Consider the following 21659-nt stretch of genomic DNA (forward strand, 5'->3'; position numbering starts at 1 on the left):
AAAAGTCGATTTTTTTTAAGTCTTAATCTAGGCTCCAATTATTTGGCTACAAAATGCAGTTTGTTTCATACAAATCTGAGTATTAGATTCGGAGTTATTAATTTGTTCGTGAAGCATGGTAACTAGCGCCACGTCCATTTTTGCTGTGTCTTGCGCAGTAGTCAGCATTGACTATAGCACAACAATCATTTACGTTCCACGGATATAAATACTCTATTTGGGTTGCAAGAGAGAATTGCTATTCTGATGTTTGCCAGCCTGTCTGCATTGTCGACTGTCAGTTTCTTCATCCTAGTTGTTTACGTTTTGGTGATACAAATGTAATGATTTTGTGAAATGTTATAACACAATGCGTAGAATAAGGAAGTTTGGATATAAGCCTAAGTTTCGTGGAAATAAATATGTAAAAATAAACCGCGAAACTGCTAGTTTTGAACAGAGGGCAGAAAATAATATTGAAAGTGAAGTCAGTGCGAGTGTCAGTGCTTCAAACAAGAAGCTTCTAGGTGCTGCCGGTTTTCCAAGTAGAAGAGTCAAAATTAATAAACTGGAATGTATAGGGCATGTACAGGAAAGAATGGGATCACGACTTCTAAAGATATGTAAGGAAAAAAAGTTAGGTGGTAAAGGGGGCCTGACAAAGGCTGAAATAGACTTATTATGGTATGGCCATTAGAAATAACTGCAACAATGTAGAAGCAATGAGGAGAGCCATCTGGGCTATATCCTTTCATAAAATTTCAACAGATGAACCACAACATAACCTTTGCCCACGGGGACCTGACAGCTGGTGCAAATTCAACAACCCAGCTACATCTTCCAGCTATAAGCACAAACAATCAATTCCAGAAAAAATCCTGCTAGCTGTGAAACCCATTCTCAGAGACCTTAGCCAACAAGAGCTCTTGAAAAAGTGTCTCCATGGAAAAACTCGAAACCCAAATGAAAGTTTGAAGTCTGTCATTTGGACAAGGCTACCAAAAACAGTTTTCGTTACAAAACAAACACTAAAATTGGATGTTCATGATGCAGTTATGTGCTTCAATGCTGGTGTGTCAAAGAAGACTGATGTATTAAGACTCTTGGGAACAAAGGATGGTATCAACACTGAAAGGGGACTGAAAAAGATTGACACGGACCATATCCGTTATGCTGATATTTCTGCAGGAAATGCTACCAAAGAGGCCAGGATAGCTAGAAGATCAAAGAAAAGAAGATAAGAAGATGAACAAGAAGCTAAGCCACAGTATAGCCCTGGAATGTTTTAAAAGTGTCTGTATGACATTGTACATTACTTTCTTGCATGTAAAACTTTAATACCATTTTTCTCAGAACTACATTTTTTGACCTTCTGGTACACTTTTCTCAAAAACTATGACTGCTACAGACATCAGACTTACAGTATCTCTTGTTAATACAACGATGATTAACTAGATAAAAAAATAGACCAGTAGTGATAAAAAGAACAGATTTACAAGCTCCAAGGTGTTTAGAAAAGTTTTAATTTTTTGTCTTATAGAACAAAAACTGATTACTCATGAAATATATAAAATACATTAACCATTTTTTATGTGATTTGAGAATGATGTGTCAGCTGTACACTCAAAAGTTTCGGGTCTTTATCTCCATTAGTTACTTCAGAAAGTGTACCTGACGTTTGCTCGTTTTAGCATTGATTCCTTATGGGAGTTCCCTCGCGACTGTGTCCCTTTAAGAGGGGTAGGACGTCAAACGGGCTGACTTCGAGGAGGAGAGGCACCACAGGAAATTTTAATTTGCACTGTCTATACATTTACAAATAAATTCATAAAACTTTGTCAGCATGACCAGGAAGGATTCAGGATGCACACTCATAGCAGTGGAAGTTCAAATACATGAAAAAATAATATTTTTTAAATGTGAAATTTCATGATTTTTTCGCTTACTGTTGGCTGCATTTGTTGCTATAGGTACACTTTTCTTCATAAGTAAGAGAGATTCTTCGATGAATTTTGCTTAGTTTACAAACCATACTTACAGCTGTATGAAACTCTAGAATTTATTTAATCTATGGAAAAATGAATGGGCTGTTACGTTTTACACTTCGTGTTTAGAGAAAACTCGAATTTTATAGTTAATTATCTCAATTTTTACCACAGTTTTAACAGATTTGGGAAATTCTAGAGTTTCATACACCTGTAAGTATGGTTTGGATGCTGTACAAAATTCATCGAAGAATCTCTCTTACTTATGAAGAAAAGTGTACCTACAGCAACAAATGCAGCTAATACAAAGTGAAAAAATGATGAAATTTCACATGTAAAAAAAATTTGTCATGTTTTTGAACTTCCTCTGCTGTGAGTGTGAATCCTGAATCCTTCCTGGTCATGTTAACAAAGTTTTATAAATTTATTTGTAAAAGTATAGACTGTGGAAATTAAAGTGTCCTGTGGTGCCTCTCCTGCTCCAAGTCGGGCCGTTTCACGTCCTACCCCCCCCTTAAGCCTGATTGGCAACAATTTTGTGGAGCGGTTTGGAGCTCGCAAAATCGGCGAGGCGGCCAGCGGCCCACGCGGTTGTAAGAGGCTGAGTGAATCGAGCCGTGAGTAGGGGGGCTCTCATGGATCAACTTTGTTCTGCCATTACGGGCAACTGAGGTATATTGGTTCGTTGCCACGTTTGGGAGTTCAAGGGCTGAACAGCAAGGTGGACACCCCGTCGCTCAAGAGGCGATTCATCTGCAGTTAGTGACGTCTGCCAGAAATTCGATCAGATTATAAAAGTATGTATCGATGGTAAAATGGAGGCATTGAAAGCAATACAGAGACGAGAGCTGAGAAATAATTTGGAAAGTAAAAGTATATCGATCGGGCCAGTAAGTAGGTCAGAGCAAACGAAAGACCCCCAAGGGCTCATCTGCGGCGAGAGACCCCCACCCGCATCCGATCGCTCGCCATGTTCTGTGGATATTATCAGCGGAAGCTACTACGAGTCAGCTGCAACGAATGTATGAACTCAGCAGTGTCGTGTCCAGTCCAGTGCTCCAACTGCGGTATCTAACTGGATTGCTCAGGCCATTTATTGGCTGTATAAAAGTACTGACAATTTTGCCTTTCCTTCGCGGGTCAAAGGGAGGCAAGCGAGATTTAATGTTGCCGAGTAAGCCGTCCTCACACAGGGCAAGGTAGATAACGTCAACGCGGACGGAAAATCCAACCGCACGAGAGACAGCGTCCGTCACACGGAACGTGCTGGTTTGCGTGATAGCCGACTGCAGTGCTCTCCAGCGGCAGCTCCCGACAGTATCTGTTTTCTAGAATGGGCGCACGTAAAATTCCTATGTTAGCTCCATTAACATGAACATTCCGTCCGCTGTCCATATGTTAGCCATCATCAAAACTAGAATATCCATGAACATGTTAAAGACAAAAACGAAAGTTCTATGTCCAGTCAATAACGTCAGATTACAGCAGATCATAAAATCGTACAAAGACAGAGAGAGAGAGAGAGAGAGAGAGAGAGAGAGAGAGAGAGAGAGAGAGAGAGAGGGAGAGAGAGAGAGAGGGAGAGAGAGAGAGAGGGAGAGAGAGAGAGAGAGGGAGAGAGAGAGAGAGAGAGAGAGAGAGATCGCATTTATATTTACACCAACATCAAATGTCACAGAAGATTTTTCTATTACATAAATAACGAAGCCCACATTCTTTCACAAAAAGCGAAGGCGGAAATAAAATTGGATACGTTAAGACGTGAAAAAGTATTCCGTAACCCGGCGCGTCTTTCCAATATGCCATGCTGAACTTGGGCACAGAAGACCCTGTCTTATACGTCACGGTCTCTTGAAGGCTTTAATTGCAGGTATCTGAGCAACTCATTATTGTATCAAATCCCGTCCAATATAACGCGGTTTTTGTGAAACATCGATGTACTGTTTCTTTAAAACTGCACACCTTCAATAACATGCAAAAATATAATAGGAAAATAACTAATTACTAAAATTTTTTTACGAACATTATATCACTCCGTCATAGCCACAACAAATCGCCCCTCTACCGACCCGTTTTCGAAAGATCGATCATGCGCTGGTGCTTAGAAACGGCATATAATCATACGATACAGTGTAAAACCCACCAAATATGGGCTTCAAGTGAAGCCTACAAAATCCAAAACGATGCCTCAAGTTCTGCTTGCGGCACAGAGAACATTCTTGTCCCTTATCAGTTCACCGTTTCGTAGCACGTAGCCGAAATATCCCATTTTGTGTTTCACGTCTGACAATCGCTCGTCAGCGTGAAATAACAGGAAGTGACTTTACAAAATTCCAGCAGCTCCACGTTAACGTCAGCTACCTCGTCCCGTGTGAGGCTTACGAGTATGAATTCCGACTCATTGCTGGGATTCAGTGCGACACACCACGGCAGCTCTGTGGACGAAAGGAACGTTTTAATGTGTTTGCAACAAAATACCGGTGCTCCCCGAGGAGTGTTTTTTGTGTGTGTGTGTGTGTGTGTGTGTGTGTGTGTGTGTGTGTGTGTGTGTGTGAGAGAGAGAGAGAGAGAGAGAGAGAGAGAGACCGAGACCAGGAACACGCGGCATACAGATGCGTCACAGGAACGAGAGCGACGCGCCTTGGCAACATTCCTGCAAACACGACGGTCGGGGTGGCGATAGGGTAAACCGGTAAATATAAAGGGCCGCCTGATCTGCAGCCAAGCTGCCCGTCCCCGCCAAATGTGGGTCGACATCCTGCTGCTCGCCTGCTCGCACAGCAACTGGGCCACGACGGAAAACATTCCTCCACCTCTATTCCAGGGGCAACAGCATCACCACTGTCGTTACCAGAGCCGCGCTGGAATCACAGCTTGTACAAGTAAGCGTGTTCTCGAAGGTAGCGTCCGTGACGAAATTACCACTAAAAACACAAGTCGACAACAAAAATACAACGGATCACAAAGGACCGCATTTTTCAGCTATTTATAGGTAGGAGTCTATATACAATACCAGAATGAATTCAAGTAATAAGTCTGTTTAGTGTTATGAGCTAATCCAAGAACTCTTTACATTATTTTTATAATTTCGAGATGAAGCTAGTTGGACAATCTCGTGCGCCGCTGATCACGCAGCGGCTAGTCGCCTCGAAGAGGTGTGAGTCTGGCTACTGCAACGACATTCCAAAGCACTATCACTTTCATAATGTGGAATATTGTTTACTGCTATCTGAAAGTGTTCAGCTCTTATCTTGCATCGAACAACTATTATATCTTTCCCGGGAAAGAAAATATAAATCTATCTAAACAGTGCGTCTTTAATTACCTGGAAAAAAGTAATTTCCGGAGATGGAGGTATAAAACTTAATACCATTTCCTTTTCAAAGGAAACAGAACCTACGCCACCAAGAAACAGGGCAAAGAAGACTTTGTTAACTCTCCTAGTTCCACTGGGGTCAATATGAACCCATAACCACCTACGGAACGTGCAGCTCCCTTAGCTTAAGCTTATCTATTATGAATCTTTAAGAACCCCTGACGTCTTATTCGATATAAAGTGAGAAAACTGTAGCCACTCCCTATGCACCATCCAGCATGTGCTGTACAACTGTTTTACAGCACAAGCTGGATGCTCAAAGTTTCGTAACTACGAAGTATACACACACATATCGTGACAGATGGATATTAACAACAAAGCTGTCCATACTGTCGCAACCCAGCATTACACTTTACAATAGTCCAGAGCACCATCTGAAGCTGAGCCTGTAAGGGTTCAATAACCTGTTTATGGAATAAATATTTCAAAAAAGTGACTGGTCACAGTTTTCTCTACCTACATTATACATGTCACTTAACACATTACAATTTATTCTTTTTTTTTTGTACTGAGTACCACTGGGATTGATATGACCCCAATCTAAATTTCGTTCCGTTTCTTGGATGCGACATTTATGAAAATGGAGTGATGACTGTTACGTTGCACAGCTGTAACCTTTTTTATGTTAGTTCATTAAAGAACTACCACTGTATCTCATGTAAATTACTTGTGGTCTTTATGACCCCAGTGGTACTCAGTGAAACAAGAAAATCTGGTATTAGCAGCATTAACGCTGAACTTAAGCATCAGCTACAAATTTAGGTCTATATACTGAAAAATAAATGAGGAAACTCCCAAACATTCGTCTTTTTATATTTTAGGCATTTCACATCCTTATATTTACAAAACTGCGGCGGTCTGTAGGTAGCGTTGGGAAATGTGCGTACATATTGTAAGGCCGTCTGGATATGAACAGGCAACTAAAAGGTTATAGTGGACGTGGATAAATTATAAATTACCCCTGAAGGTAGGAATACTTATGGTGAAATATTGAAATACACCGGTTAGTGACAGTTTCGTTATCTCTCCTTTGCCTTCAGTACTCACTCGGTCACTTCCTACCTCGTTAATATTCCCAGCGCATTATTTTACCTTCGTGTGTCTAGATCTAGCTGTTATTTAATACTGCCAGTAATTCGAGTAAAAATTCGGAAAATTTTTCGTTACGTAAATGGTTCAGAACTACCTGATATGATTATTTTAGTTTAGCTTTCAATTTTCTCGAAACCATCAAGAAATAATTTAATCTATTTGTCGTAGCACTCTACAGTCTCCCAATCGCACTCACATCCACTTCCAGTTCTACCCGTCTATTGTAATTTCACTTCTGCGTACTCACCACATAGTACACAACGACGAGGGTTACCCTTTCCAGTCTCTATAAAAGACATTTTTCCCGCATCACTGTTCCATTCGTTCACTCATTCTTTCATTCATTCCTTTCTGCAGTTCTACACAGGTCGCAACTGCTTTATTTCATTCACGCTAAGAACTCGCCTACAGATACGTTACAGCAATTTCTATTACTGCAGTGACAGGTACGAGTTTTTTTTTTTTTTTTTTTCCGCAATGTTCACTCAAGCCACGAATATCGCACCAAACACCACGTACAAATAATATGAGAAAACATGTTAAAAGAAATCAGTCCCGCTACGAGTCACCACACCCTACCAACACTATCGATACGTAACAATGCGTCCGTAGAAGAAATTCCTTAACTACGGAACGGAGTATAAGCTGCATTCATAACGAGTGGCGAGGTCAGGATCCCCACTGTGGTATCACCGCCAGACACCACACTTGCTAGGTGGTAGCCTTTAAATCGGCCGCGGTCCGTTAGTATACGTCGCCACTATCAGTGATTGCAGACCGAGCGCCGCCACACGGCAGGTCTAGTCTAGACACTCCCTAGCACTCGCCCCAGTTGTACAGCCGACTTTGCTAGCGATGGTTCACTGTCTACATACGCTCTCATTTGCAGAGACGTCAGTTTAGCATAGCCTTCAACTACGTCATTTGCTACGACCTAGCAAGGCGCCATATTCAGTTACTGTAATTACTATCTTCAAGGATGTATTGTGAACAGATAATATTGTGAATCACGTACTGTCAAGAGCGACTTTCATCATTAATGGACTAAAGTTAAGTATCAAACTAATTACGTCCGCTTTCTGAATTCTCATTCCTCGTCATGTTCCAGACCTCGCGTCAGTATAGTTCTTCCCTCCTCACGCCAGCCTGCGTGAGCTAAAACGCGTGCATTTCGGCCTCCACTCGTAACACGGTGTTGGTTCTTCTGTTAACACAACACCCACTGCGCCGATAAACTCGTCGTTGTCCCCTTGTAAATGCATAAGATCACTATCCTTTAAGGAATTTTATTAATCGCGACACGTATTATATATACATTATTTTTGTTTTTCTGAAACCACCCGCATTCTCAGTACTAGCCGCGATGTCAATCTCAAGATCGGATTGGAGTCTGGTCGCCGCATATCTTTGGCGAGTTGGCGCCACGCGCGCCGCGAGGCGACAGGAGGAGTAAGGTGGTGGTTGCTGTTGAGTTAGCTCTGGACTGTGTTGAGTTAGCTCTGGACTGTGTGCGAGCAGCGACGTCGGTGTCGAAGGGCAAGGCCGCTTGGTCGGTGGGCCCCGCGGAAGCAGTCGGTTGGTTGTCCCGATGGCGACCATCGTGTGGTCATTCAGGTGCAGGAAAGTGATTTCTTGGTTCTGCCCTTGGATTCCGACGAAGAATTACGGCAATTTTGGTGCATGAGGTGAACATGTTTGTGTTCTCTAAAACGGTTCACGTTGGTGGCGCGTTAATCAGACTAGTGAATGGTGTAAGATTTGCTTCGGTACTGCAGTCTCCAGTTAGATCGCTGCTTTGGAGGGCAGTGTTGATATCGGCATTGCCATCTCTTTTGCTGCTTTAAGGTAAATGACTGTTTAGGTTCCAAGGTGGATCAAAGTGAGGGACCGAATCATTGCTTGTCTTACTAAGAAACCTAAGTCGGTCCCCAGCGTGTTAAACTTTGTTATCTACAGTTATACCGAGTAATTTGACACTCTGGTAGTGTCCACGAGTGAACTTTGGAGGTACTGTCACGTGTTTGTAGTAAGGGAAAGCTTTTCAGTCGAACGCTTCTGAGTCGTGTTAATTGCAGTTCACTTCTTATGGTATCTTGCGGTTCTACTAGTCGTGGCGAAATCGCTGATAGTGTTTTCATAATTTAGCTTGGGACGTCATTCTGTGGTTTGGTGTGGCCCTCTCAAGAGTTTAAAGCCCCAAATATTTTCTTACTGCCTTTTCTGAGGTTGCCTTGCAACAGTTGTTCATGTGTCTCTTGTCTACCCCACCGTACTGCTATTTGGTACGGTGCGGTATAGTCTAAGTGTTCAATAGAACCGCGTCTCGTCCGTCGCCCGTTTTAAGATTTGCGAGCCGCATCCATATCGACGTATAATCCCAGTATGCAATTTGTGTAGGTTGGCTGCGCCCTGTTAACGTTTTTTACATCGCGGAAAGTGTTTCCCTTGACGCAAGTGATACTGAAGGAGAGCACGGTGCAAAACAGCGCATAACGACTAAATCAAAAGATATGTTTTCTATAATTTTTAACGGACGTAACCACTGAGCTTGAGTTGATTTGTGTATTTTTTTATTTTGAAATGATAAGATTTACATACTTTGTTAATTATAACATATATGCTTAATTGTCATAATTCGTTGGGTGTAGTATGTATCACACGTAGAGAGGTTTATGGTATAGTGTTTAAAAGAAGGAAAATATTTTGTGGGACGTTGCGCTTCGTAGAGGCTACAGGGTTTGAGTGTACGTTGATAGTAATCAATTTCACTGCATTTAAGTTTTTGTAATTAAAAATTTTGTGATTAATATTTTATTGCCTTTAGAGATCATAGGTGAGATCTAGGAAAATTTTTGAATTGCCATCGGGTATTACAATCTTTTATTTAACGTTGCATTATGCAATTTGAATTTTCTTTGTTTTAAAAAGGGATTCTGAGTTTTAAGCGTTGTAAATTGATTCTGTGAGCCGTTCTTTGATCTGTTAAAATAATACTTTAGGAACTTTCATTAAGAAACTATCTTCAGCATCTTGCTATTCATGACAACGAAGGTTCAATTACTACTTTAAAATCAAGTTAATGAAGTCGTAAAATTTCAAAGGTAAAAAGCTCAATAATGTATTAGAAAGGTTAAACAGCAATGACCTCAGTGAAATGCGGCCACTGGAAAACGAATGAATAGTGGACTGGAGTCTAGATCTATTTTGTGGTGACTGCAGTAACTGAAGTAATGTGTAAGAAGGTAGCGTTGAAAGATGAAAACAATACATAATTTGTAAATAAAGTCACGTAACATCTTTCGAGGTTTAGGGAACTATGTCGTACGTGAGGTGTTAGTGGTGGAGTATGAGATTTCTGTCTGTCATATTCTCTCTCTTTGTTCGCACCAGTGTGCCTGAATTATTTTCCAGTGCATCTATGATGTATGATCCAGACCGCCACTGAAGCCGTTAGGTGTGTGTGTGTGTGTGTGTGTGTGTGTGTGTGTGTGTGTGTTTTATTTCCTTGTTTCCAAAGCATTGAAGGTGCTGGAAATGTCGACACAAACCTTTACTTTTCGTCTCTTGTGCATTTTTCGCCGACCCCAGAAGTCTTTAGAGCAAATGACATCTTTTGATCTAGGCTTCACATTACCACTCTTACCTGCATCTCGCAAGTGTGCTAACTCTTCCTGCACAACACCGCCAAATCAGTTTCGAGATAAGCTACTCTTTTCCAGTATTGTGAAACGATACTACTTTTCATAGCGTTAATAAACGTGTCCTATGTCACTGTTAGGTCCAGTCTGACTAATTACTTTTGAATTTTCCCCTGGCTATCTGCGCTCTGAAGGACTTTGGCTCTTCAGTAGTAATTCAACTGAAAAGCTTCCTATCTAAACGAAGTCAATACACACGGCGTGTCAGACGAAATATTCCAGGAGGTGAAAAAAACGAAAAGGAATGTAATGCGCTATTCCAAGCATGTTCATCACATATAGGGATCCAACAACAGTATAGGATTACTTACATTTATAGAAAATGTAGTAGTTGAACGAGTAGGGAGCGCTGTATTGACGTTGCAGAATGGTGGATTAGCCGTGGCAGTAACATTACCTGGTCACCAACATCTTATATCTTAACACCGTTACATTTTTCTTTATTGGCCTGGATGGTGAGACAAGGACACAGCAGACAGGCGTATGAGCGGGGTTAACTGCTAGGAGTCGCACCATGGACACTGTTGCATGCAAAGGAACGTAGAGGTGCTAAGACTGAAGAGACAACACGTTCTTTATACGAAACAAACGAGCATAGTAGTAGTTGATAACTTTCTTGGAAATTGTGAATTGCTCGTAAATGGGGAACACGCAAGCAACATGTAACAGTGGGTTACAAATTCAGAATTTGTTAAAATTTCTTAATCATGATCAACATTTACATGTGTACCAAATGAACAGTCGGACTCCCTGAGTATTGACCTTACCACGTAGGACACCCAGTAACGTCTTCAATCAGCGAAAACAAGCAATGTGAACGCAATATTAAGGCTAATTACCTGAAACAAGACATTTCATGAGAGGGGTGTTCTTTTTAATTTTGAAATTAACACTTCACACCCCCTGGGTTTTATCAAACCATATCGCACCAGAAGTTTCGTCACGATTGCAGCACATTATGATGCACACTGTAGTGCAGAAAGAACAACACAAGGAGTTGTCTCTAATAAGGCTGCAGCGCAGCAATGGTGAGCACAGTCACAATTTAACATAAGGAGAATAAATAGGAAGCTCAAACCAAGACCAATTAACTGATATTACCAAAAGAAAAGGCCACGACGATCGTGTCAATAGCTGAAAAAGAACTGTAATCGAAGAATAAATTAAATTCTAAGGAAGCTTACCTTTTCAATAGTACTGTAATTATTCTATACATCACTTCTTAAACTAAAGGTGTTGGTCGAAGTGTACGGAAATGATTCTGAAGTGGCAAATACTTTGCTACTGTGCACAGCCACGTGCAAATCTCAGTTGTGGACAGTCGGGTATAGGGTAATGTCAGGAAACTGTAGGTCCTTTCAACCGTGTGGTCCACTATTCACTGCAGAGGGCTGTTTTTAATTATCACTTCTCTGGCGTTTTCAGTCAGTCATGAGGCTGCAAAAGCTTGCAGGACAGAACACCAGCAGTGAGTACCCATTGCAACGGACAGTGTGCATTTGCAGCCAAAGGACTCGTTGAAAACTCCACTGAAGCGGCCATTTACAGGTGTTCACTCAAGCGGACGCTATGCGCCACTGGGTTAATACTTTGACCAAAACGAAGATTCTGAAAACATGTCTTACAACACCGTGTGCTATATGAGCAGCTAGTGTTGTCGTCTTCAGTGAGAAGACTGGTTTTTTGCAGCTCCCAAGCTAGTCTATGCTGTGTAATGCTCTTCATCCCTGCGCAAAATGTATTATAGGACGAACACAAAAAGACTGTGCGTACGACTTTTCGTTTGCGAAGCAAAGTAATTGATGAACTAATGAACGCGGAGTTAGTACTCATGTCCTATGGAAGTTTCCAGAAAGTATGAACTATCCGAGCTTAATTCTTGAGGTAGTTTTATCTGGATTTCGCCGGCCTTTGTGACCGAGCGGTTCTAGGCGCTTCAATCCGGAACCGCGCTGCTGCTGCTGCTGCTGCTGCTACGGTCGCAAGTTCGAATCCCGCCTCGGGCATGGATGTGTGTGATGTCCTTGGGTTAGTTAGGTTTTAGTTCTAAGTTTAGAGGACTGATGACCTCAGATGTTAAGTCCCATAGTGCTTAGAGCCATTTGTCATTTATGTGGATTTCTTTTAGTATTCCTTTATTGCATAAATTCGAGATCAGCAGTTCAGTTATAATTCTGAAGAAGCTAAAATCCGCTTGCGAGAATTTCCTTCAAGTTTTACATTTGAAAGAAACTGTACATCCCATTAGCCTTACTGGTATTACAGAACCATCATGCAAAGGAGATTGGGGACTACTTCACTAGTTATACGGTTTTGTAAGCTACGTCCTCCTGTACGGTTCTTGCGTTAGTGACCCTTTTCGATATAATACGCTTTGTACAAAACCGTGGCAACAGCTACTAATGCAACAGATACGGCGCACAGTTTCCAGTAACTAAAATTTGTTTCATTTCCAGTGTCTGAGATCGCTGATGGCTTCGCTGTTCTTTGGACGCGGTCCTCCTCAACAAGTTCGCCAATTTTGTATTTTTCCATCATTTCCTTCGCATCAGTAGAATGACCAACATCTTCGAAAACATCTGTAGCATCCTTCCCAGCTTGCTCTATGAGAATTTCCGCGCCTCCGGGGTGATCGTCCAAAAACGCAGTGATGTCGTACACGGCGTTGTTTATTACCATGACAGTACGATTTCTGTCCTTGCACTTCGCCACTTCAGCCATACTCAACAGCTTCACAGGTTCCTCCATGGCAATCGTAAACCGTTAATTACCTGCTGGAACTGCTTTAGACTGACCACAGCATCCGCTCGTGTAATTTGGCGGTTTCTTCAAAGTTATTGGGCTGACAGAATAGCTCACTAGTTTTACTCACTAGCAGTGGTTCGATGAAGTGCCGGGAACTGCAGCTTACCTGCAAAACAAAGAAAAAACATTTAGAATATTTTAAGTTAGGGCTACCTTGACTGCGCAAAGAATGCTATGAAAACACTGAAAACGGTAACCCTTGACAGTTTAATTTATTAATATTGAATATGCATTTCAGTACTGAATACTTTCTGTTCAGCTGCTGATTTTGTGCCTGGATTCTGCAAGCTACGAAAAACAATGTTATCTAGCAAAGCGTCGTAGCAACATCGCCTAAATCAGCACTAATACATATAACAGACAATATGCACGTTAAGATAAGGTATTAAATCTAGGTATGTCATAACTTTAATAAACTGAAATGTAGCCGTTTATGAGTTTGCTTTCGTGTTATCATTTGGTATACATTATACACATACCGAAATAATGGGTAAAAAAGCTGAAGTAAGATCTATTGGTTTTACAGAAATTAAACCATATGGAAATTACAATGCCAAACAAGGAAATAAGCAGCCAGGTATGTTCATAAATAGTTGCTATATATTACCATAAATACTGGTCTTTTTACCATCAATACTATATTAAAAATACGCGATACCCAACTTTTTCAGTCGGAAGATAGGTTTGGTGCAGACAACGTGTTATATTTCATTATCTCACTTCCTATAAATAAAGTTGACAACAGCATCATTCAAGTGTTATGTGGGCACATCTTAACTCACTCAGCTTCTTACATTTTCTGGAAGGGTCAGAACTTTACATCCATCGGCACTCTGTCGCCATTAACAGGGATCGGAGAAGTGAGCACTTCCAGGCTTTAAAATTTTCTAAGACTTCAACAGTAGAATGAGCGGTTCTGAAACCTCGAGAATTTGCAACAGACTTTCGGAAACCTGTCTCCTGTCCGAGAGACCGTCTTTCAATGCTTTTACTTGTTTCTAAGAGGCAGAATTTGAGGACAGAGCTTGTGTACTTTCCGATAATCCGGTGACGCAAGAAAATTTCCACGTGCACAAAATTGTTCGACAAAAGTAAGTTACATTTAACGACGTCATTTGTCCGAAATCCGTTAAGACTGTCTCCGAGCCACAAAAATTTCATCCTGATGACAATATCGCTCGTTAACGGATAGCAAATGGGCATCAGGGTTGAATGATACAAGGAAATACTGGTGCAATACACGTCACCAGTTATAGACGCTTATGCGAAATTTCTAGTGGGCGGTCAACTGTGGGGCACTTTCCCAATGACCATCCACTAACAAAAGTGTGTGGAGAGGGAGGGGGGGGGGGGGGAGAGAGAGAGAGAGAGAGAGAGAGAGAGAGAGAGAGAGAGAGAGAGAGAGAGAGGGGGGGGGAGATGAGGAGGAGGAGGCAGGCCTTCGCTGCACGTTGATCCTGACGATTCGTATGGTTATACGTTATATCAGCGACTACATAATTAGTGTGTGTGCTATTTGCCCGTGGTTTCCTAATCGTCCTCATCTATTTAACAATATTCTCCGTCACTAATGAGAAACCCTGCTAACTAAGTATTAGGTAGCCGACAGAATCTTCCTTATACCATTAAAAAATTCAGTCCATTGTACACTATAGAAACTGACCTCCCTGCATTCTGCTGACATGCCCATACCATTATAGCTCTTTCTAGTCAACAGTATCATTGAGCGAAATTTGAACATTCATTCGTCTCTATTTTGTTCCCCGTTTCCTCTTTTCTTCCACATCACTGCTGGACGTCTGAAATTCATCTCCACAGCTATTAATTAGAAATTTACTAGCCATTTCATTGTGTAAACCTGTAAATCACCCATTATAATGCTCCTAACTACTGCTTCTCTATCAATTCTTACGTGCTTATCACAGAAATTCAATTTAATATAGCAATACGAATCTCCTCCTCATTTGTTCTTGATATAATTTCCATCATTTGTAATTCTACCCTTTAGGTATTTATATTCGTCAGTAGCTGCTTCCTTCCCATCCACCACGTGTTCAGTTTTCCTTTACATTTAGCCCCTACTTTTTATACTCCTACAGCAGCATATACTCGTATCCTCATAGTCTTGGGTTAAAATCAGTTGGTCATCTGCAAATATGCTTTACAGTCTCTTCTGTACATATTTTATACCAGCGCAGTAAGCGAGTTCAAATGGATATAGGTTGTGGTAGTTAGTAGAGATGAGGCTTGCACAAAAACAAGACGACAAAGACCACGACCACCAATCAAACGAACTACTTTCTTATCAATTATCTGTTAACAGGTAAACGATGTGATCAACTGTTTATTTATGAGTCGTAAGGCCTGCTTATTCTTGAGGCTCCATTCTTTATATTCTTGTCCTAAGAAATGTTTAATAATTCTTCTGTAAAGTCTCCTGAAGACACTGGTATGCTGTTACACCCCCGTAATTTCGACAATCATCTTTCGTCTCTTTCCTATTACTGAAGCATATCCTATTTACCAATCACTTTGTACAAACTTTGTGGGAGGCTCAATACATTCCATTTTTCTAGTGAAAACGGGAATTGCTGTAACTAGTGTCATCACATTATACTTTTCATTACGCGTTCTAGAAGATTACACCTCCACCGTTTGGTGGATTTATGTCAATTAACACGACACGAATGTCTTGTCTGTACGTGTTTTGGGAACCTGTGGCACCTTCAGTGATCACAGGCTCCATTTTCAGTTTATTTATCTCATATACTAAACATGGAACTAAACCAGAAGACTTCCCATTTCTTGCATTTCTCAAGCTTCGCTCGGAAAATCCTACAACATTAAAATCTGCTGTCTAAGGTCCTGTTAGAACGGTGATTCCGATCCCAAACAAGCTGAAATACTGAAATGTCCGCATGACTGAATACCATTTAACTCGGAGTAACATAGTGAAATGTTCCACAGACGGTATTGTCGCGCGTGTGACGTGCAAAACAAGCAGCGAACTGGACGACGTCGACACGGTCAGAGCGGCAGACAGAGAGGCAGCGCGCGACACAGCTACCTCTGTATAACGTGCCGTTGAATAGAGGCGGGCCAGAACTTTGCACCTGTTCCCATTCGGCGCAGCCACAAACAAGAGAGCCGATAAGATTAGCGGCTATCGTCCGGCGACTCGGCAAACAGAACCCGCGGCGACAAGTGCGAAACGCCGCCGGCTGTTCACTACACAGCCCAATGTCGGCGACAAACTTACGCTCGGCAACTGGGGCACCACAAACTAATTACTTCGCGAAGTTCGTACCAGCTACTTTGTTCCGAGGACAATTTTATTGTAACATAGTGACGGCAGCGGCTCAGCATTACGAACTGCTTTAGTGATTTCTGACGATCCGTTTACGCCATGATCACACGTAGCGAGCAGCAGTTTCTCACGTAAGATGTGCTATAAACTGTAATTTCATAATCTAATTCCCTCAGTATCACCACATATAATTTGCCTATACTCCATTACCCATAGTTTACTTTTGCTAATGTACATTTTGTAACCACTTTTCAAGACCATATCCGTTCCGTTCACCTTCACCTTCTATGGCAACCACAACGTCATCTCCAAACCGCACAGCATTCATTCCAACCCCCCCCCCCCCCTCTCTCTCTCTCTCTCTCTCTCTCTCTCTCTCTCTCTCTCTCTCTCTCTCTCTCTCTCTCTCTCTCTCTCTTTTCCTTTATTGCTTTCTCAATGCACACATTGAATAACCTCAGGGACAGGCAACAATCTTGTTTAATTCCCTACTTAACTACTGGTTCCCTTTCACGTCCTGTAACTCATACAACCGCGGTGTGATTTTTGTACAAGTCGAGCAACAAAACTGTAAACCTAGTGCTGCGTTACGCAGATTACGAGCGTCGAATTCACACGGCTACTAACACTAACTGGAGATTAGAGTGCTGCCAACATTTCTCGAAAGAAGACATCCGCGATATAATAATCAAAGCATTTTGGGATTGCAGCGTCATAGATATCCACGCGATGACATTAAAATCTACGCCATTTAAGTATCAGACTATTTTCCTTCCACATCCATATCTTACGCAACATATCACATTTCCAGACACAAACTTGAGAATAATGAGCCAAGTCGACGCATGTCACACACTCATACTGCCATTGTTATGAGCACCCGGGTGACGACTTTTTATTCGTCGTAATGTTCCCGCTGGCGCACCACGTGCATTGTGCCGAGACAATAATGACGCCAGCCTTACTGCACATTTCTGGCCGACGGAGCCGTCAGTTTTATTGTCGCCATAAAACTCTGTGGGGCTAGATTGACAGCCGAGATTAGGCCGGTCAATATTTGCGACTGATGAGCACGCCCCAAAATAACACAAGATGTGCGGCGTCGCCTGCACCTCAGTCCAATGCATTGCGTAACACCAATACGAGAAACTTATGAGCGTCTGAATAAAAACGATCATTAAAGAAATAAATTATCATTATGATACGTAGCAACGTTTAAAGGCACCCGAAGCCAACTTCCGTTCAACTTATAATTCTATACGCGAACTTTATTCATCCATTACGAAGTTACATAGCAATGTCTGTGGTACTTACCAGTTAAAATTCAACTTGTATTTTTAACAAAAATTGTTACATTTTCATTTGTAGTTGACGCTGTTAATAATTCACATATATGGATGCAATATTTTCAAAGTGAGAGTGAAAAATTATTGTAAATGTGAATGTATCACAAATACGGGTAGGACGGAAACTGTCTCCGTAAAGATTTTTATGAACGTTTTTATTACACAAATTTTTTTTTTACAAGTCATATTTCTACATTTGAATGAATGATTTGGACTATCATGTGTTCACTTTTTCTGTATTTTGTGGGCGTCCCTGATTGTGAAGAAATTTCTCAACTCTCCGTGAGCACCGCTGTCTTATCAGGGGTGACTGCCATTCCTCATCAAGTGCAGTAAGCTCTTGCGTGGACGAGGTTCTTCTAAGACTACATTTTGTAGTCTTGACCCCAAGTGCCCCACAAGGGTTTACGTCTGGGCTCTTTCCAGCCCAGTCATCCCAAACAACAGGGAATGTTCTCTTCAAGAGCGCCGTTGTTTGGTTGTGTGAGCTGTGGCTCTGTCTTCCACAACAGCATTGTCTAATTTTGGGAAAAGACCATTCCGGACTGCTGTAGTATAGGAGGTAACAATGCTTTCCTGATACTGGCCACCACTGACGGTCCTTTTTGCATGAACCACATGCAGTTCAGTTTTTCCATACTCACAAGAGCTTCCAGCGAAAATTATCTTCAATCACTACTTTTGTCGGTGGAATGGTGAAATTCTCTCTGGTTCTTGAGAACAGATTTGGACACTTTGTTTCTTGGAGTTCGGATGAAACTCTACTAGACTATTGTCTGTACAGAAAACGTTCATCGTTTTCCTTTTACCTTCAGGGTTGGGATTACAGAAAGCTTCAGACATCACTGTTTCACAAAATTCCTGACGATCAATAATTTTTTTGACAGCATGGGTTTTGTTGGTTGGCTGTAAGCATGTTTCCTCCACGGCTTTTTACGAATAAAATCTTTTTCATTTGCTTTACCGATGGTTTTCTGACTCTGCTGGTAGTAATCTGAGAAATTCAGACGGTTCGCAGCTGTTGGAGTACTGGCGCCATACCGTGTGTGATTTCGTTTTTAGTGTTCGGTGTGCTTTATTGGTCGTACAACTCTGCTGCTGTCACTATCACTACCACACCTCTTAACTCAGTCTTACGGTGTTTGGGTCAACACACAATGTTTGACCAATCCTGGTGTTAGACATTACACTGCTACGGAGGCCTTTAATCTGGAAATGAACATGTTCTCGTTTCCGTCCCATTTTTAATGATACACTTAAAGACGAACACAAACACAGAGCAATATACAGACAGTTAAAAATTAATTTAAATAAGCAATGTATACGTCCACTAAGCCGAAGAAACTCAAACTTTTACCAGACTCTTTATCGTCCTAATTAAAATTTGGAGACAATATTACATTCTGTTCTTTCATTACATTGAAACGCAAGAATACGTAAAAAATATTTCCAAGCAGCAGACACGCATAAAATTCATAAGGCCATCACTATGTTGGTGTGAAGTGGTACGATCTTAGCGGAGTATCAAACCTCGTTGGCTCTGTTAATAAAACAGGGAGTAATGTTCCTTCCATCCTATATATATCTCCTTTAAGCATTTTAAATAGTATCACAAAGCTATCTGTCGGACTGAATGTGTTATGTCTGAAATACTTTATAGCGTTCATCGGAGGTGAGGGTATCATCTGGAGTGCACCAGGGAAGTGTGGTAGGTCTGCTGCTGTTTTCTGTCTACATAAATGATCTCTTGGATAGAGTGGATAGCAATGTGTGGTTGTTTGCTGATGATGCTGTGGTGTACGGGAAGGTGTCGTCACAGGATTTGTGATTGGAGTAAAGAATGGCAGCTAACTCTAAATATAGATAAATGTAAATTAATGCAGATAGATAGGAAAAGAATCCCGTAATGTTTGAATACTCCATTAGTAGTGTAGCTCTTGACACAGTCACGTCGATTAAATATTTGGGCGTAACATTGCAGAGCGATATGAGGTGGGACAAGCATATAATGGCAGTTGTGGGGAAGGCGGATAGTCGTCTTCGGTTCGTTGGTAGAATTTTGGGAAGGTATGGTTCATCTGTAAAGGAAACCGCTTATAAAACACTAATACGACCTATTCTTGAGTACTGCGCGAGCGTTTGGGATCCCTATCAGGTCGGATTGAGGGAGGACATAGAAGCAATTCAGAGGCGGGCTGCTTTTGATTTGTTACTGGTAGGTTTGAGTGTTACGGAAATGCTTCAGGAACTCGGGTGGGAGTCTCTAGAGGAAAGGAGGCGTTCCTTTCGTGAATCGCTACTGAGGAAATTTAGAGAGCTAGCATTTGAGGCTGACTGCAGTACAATTTTACTGCCGCTAATTTATATTACACGGAAAGACCACAAAGATAAGAGATTAGGGCTCGTACAGAAGCATATAGGCAGTCATTTTTCCCTCGTTCTGTTTGGGAGTGGAACAGGGAGGGAAGATGCTAGTTGTGGTACGAGGAACCCTCTGCCACGCACCGTATGGTGGATTGCGGAGTAATTATGTATATGTAGTGTCGTCAAGAAGTATAAATAAATTATGGTTGATTACGGTCATCACTTATCAGTGACAAAATGGTGTATCCCCACATCTATTTGTGCTTCAACGACCTTAATTAGATCGCTCAGCTTGTCTGCTTGCAGTGCATTTAGAGGAAAAAAGGGAAAGTACAATTATAGTACCATTAAGGAAAAACAAAGTAGTCAGCATGTGTGCCCAAATTTTGGTAGCAACTGAAATGTGTTTAGTATAAAACATTCTGACTTCTTGCTTTTTTTTTTGTGTGGTTTTAGGGCGCACAACTTCAACGGTCAGTAGCGCCCAGACTACGTTAGGAATGCACCGCGAGTCACAAGTTTAAAACAGCAACGAAACGGAAAACACGATAAAAGACAGACTGACAGGCATAGGATTTTAAAAAACCAGCATAATCAAATGTCCTTAGAGAGGGTTGTCAAGTTGATAAAATGAAGAACGCGAGCAGCTGCTCGTGGGTCATCCGCTAAAATGGCATCTAGAGTACATGGCAGGCCAAGATCAAGACGCAGTGTGTTAAAATCCGGACAGGACGTTAAAATGTGGCGGACCGTCAGCAATTGCCCACATGGGCAGAACGGCGCCGGCGCAGCCGTCAGCAGATGGCGATGGCTGAACCGGCAGTGTCCAATTCGTAACCGGGCCAAAACTACCTCCTCCCGCCGAGAAGGGCGTGAGGAGGACGTCCAAGCCGCGGGAAGAGGTTTCAAGGCCCGAAGCTTGTTGTCGGTAAGTGCAGCCCAATCGGCATGCCACAGAGATAAGATGCGCCGACAAATCACCCTGCTAAAATCGGACGAAGGGACGCAACAAGAAGCTGTTCGAGGCTGGAGGACCGCAGCCTTGGCCGCGGCATCTGCAGCTTCGTTCCCAGGGATACCGACATGGCCCGGAACCCACATAAAGCTAACTGGAGAACCGACGTCCACCAGCTGCTGAAGAGAGCGTTGGATCCGGTGCACGAAAGGGTGAACCGGGTACGGATCACTGAGGCTCTGGATGGCGCTCAGGGAATCGGAGCAGATGACATATGCAGAATGTCGGTGGCGGCAGATGTAAAGAACAGCCTGGTAGAGGGCAAAGAGCTCAGCTGTGAAGACCGAACAATGGCCATGGAGCCGGTATTTGAAACTTTGTGCCCCGACAATAAAGGAACACCCGACCCCGTCATTGGTCTTAGAGCCATCTGTATAAATGAAGGTCATATTAATGAGCTTCGAACGAAGTTCGACAAAACGGGAGTGGTAGACTGAACCGGGAGTAACCTCCTTTGGGAGCGAGCTGAGGTCAAGGTGAACGCGAACCTGAGCCTGGAGCCAAGGTGGCGTGTGGCTCTCGCCCACTCGAAAGGTTGCAGGGAGTGAAAAATTAAGTGTTGAAGGAGGCGACGAAAGCGAACTCCAGGGGGTAGCAGGGCAGAGACATACAACCCGTATTGACGGTCGAGAGAGTCGTCAAAAAAGGAACGATAAGACGGGTGGTCGGGCATTGCCAGTAGCCGACAGGCA

The 21659-nt window shown here is 42.2% G+C and overlaps 2 protein-coding genes across 2 annotated transcripts in view; both read right to left on the reverse strand.

The window, feature by feature from the left end:
• Positions 1-21659, reverse strand: part of LOC124550850 (spectrin beta chain-like) — a 497121-nt gene that overhangs the window by 279865 nt on the left and 195597 nt on the right. The gene's annotated exons all lie outside the window — the stretch shown is intronic.
• Positions 12426-12885, reverse strand: LOC124550849 (cytochrome b5-like). The gene has a single exon (XM_047125579.1). It carries the CDS (start codon positions 12876-12878, stop codon positions 12477-12479), a length of 402 nt encoding a protein of 133 aa, XP_046981535.1. The 5' UTR covers positions 12879-12885; the 3' UTR covers positions 12426-12476.

This window comes from Schistocerca americana, chromosome 9 (assembly GCF_021461395.2).
Source record: "Schistocerca americana isolate TAMUIC-IGC-003095 chromosome 9, iqSchAmer2.1, whole genome shotgun sequence".
Taxonomy (NCBI): Eukaryota; Metazoa; Arthropoda; class Insecta; order Orthoptera; family Acrididae; genus Schistocerca; species Schistocerca americana.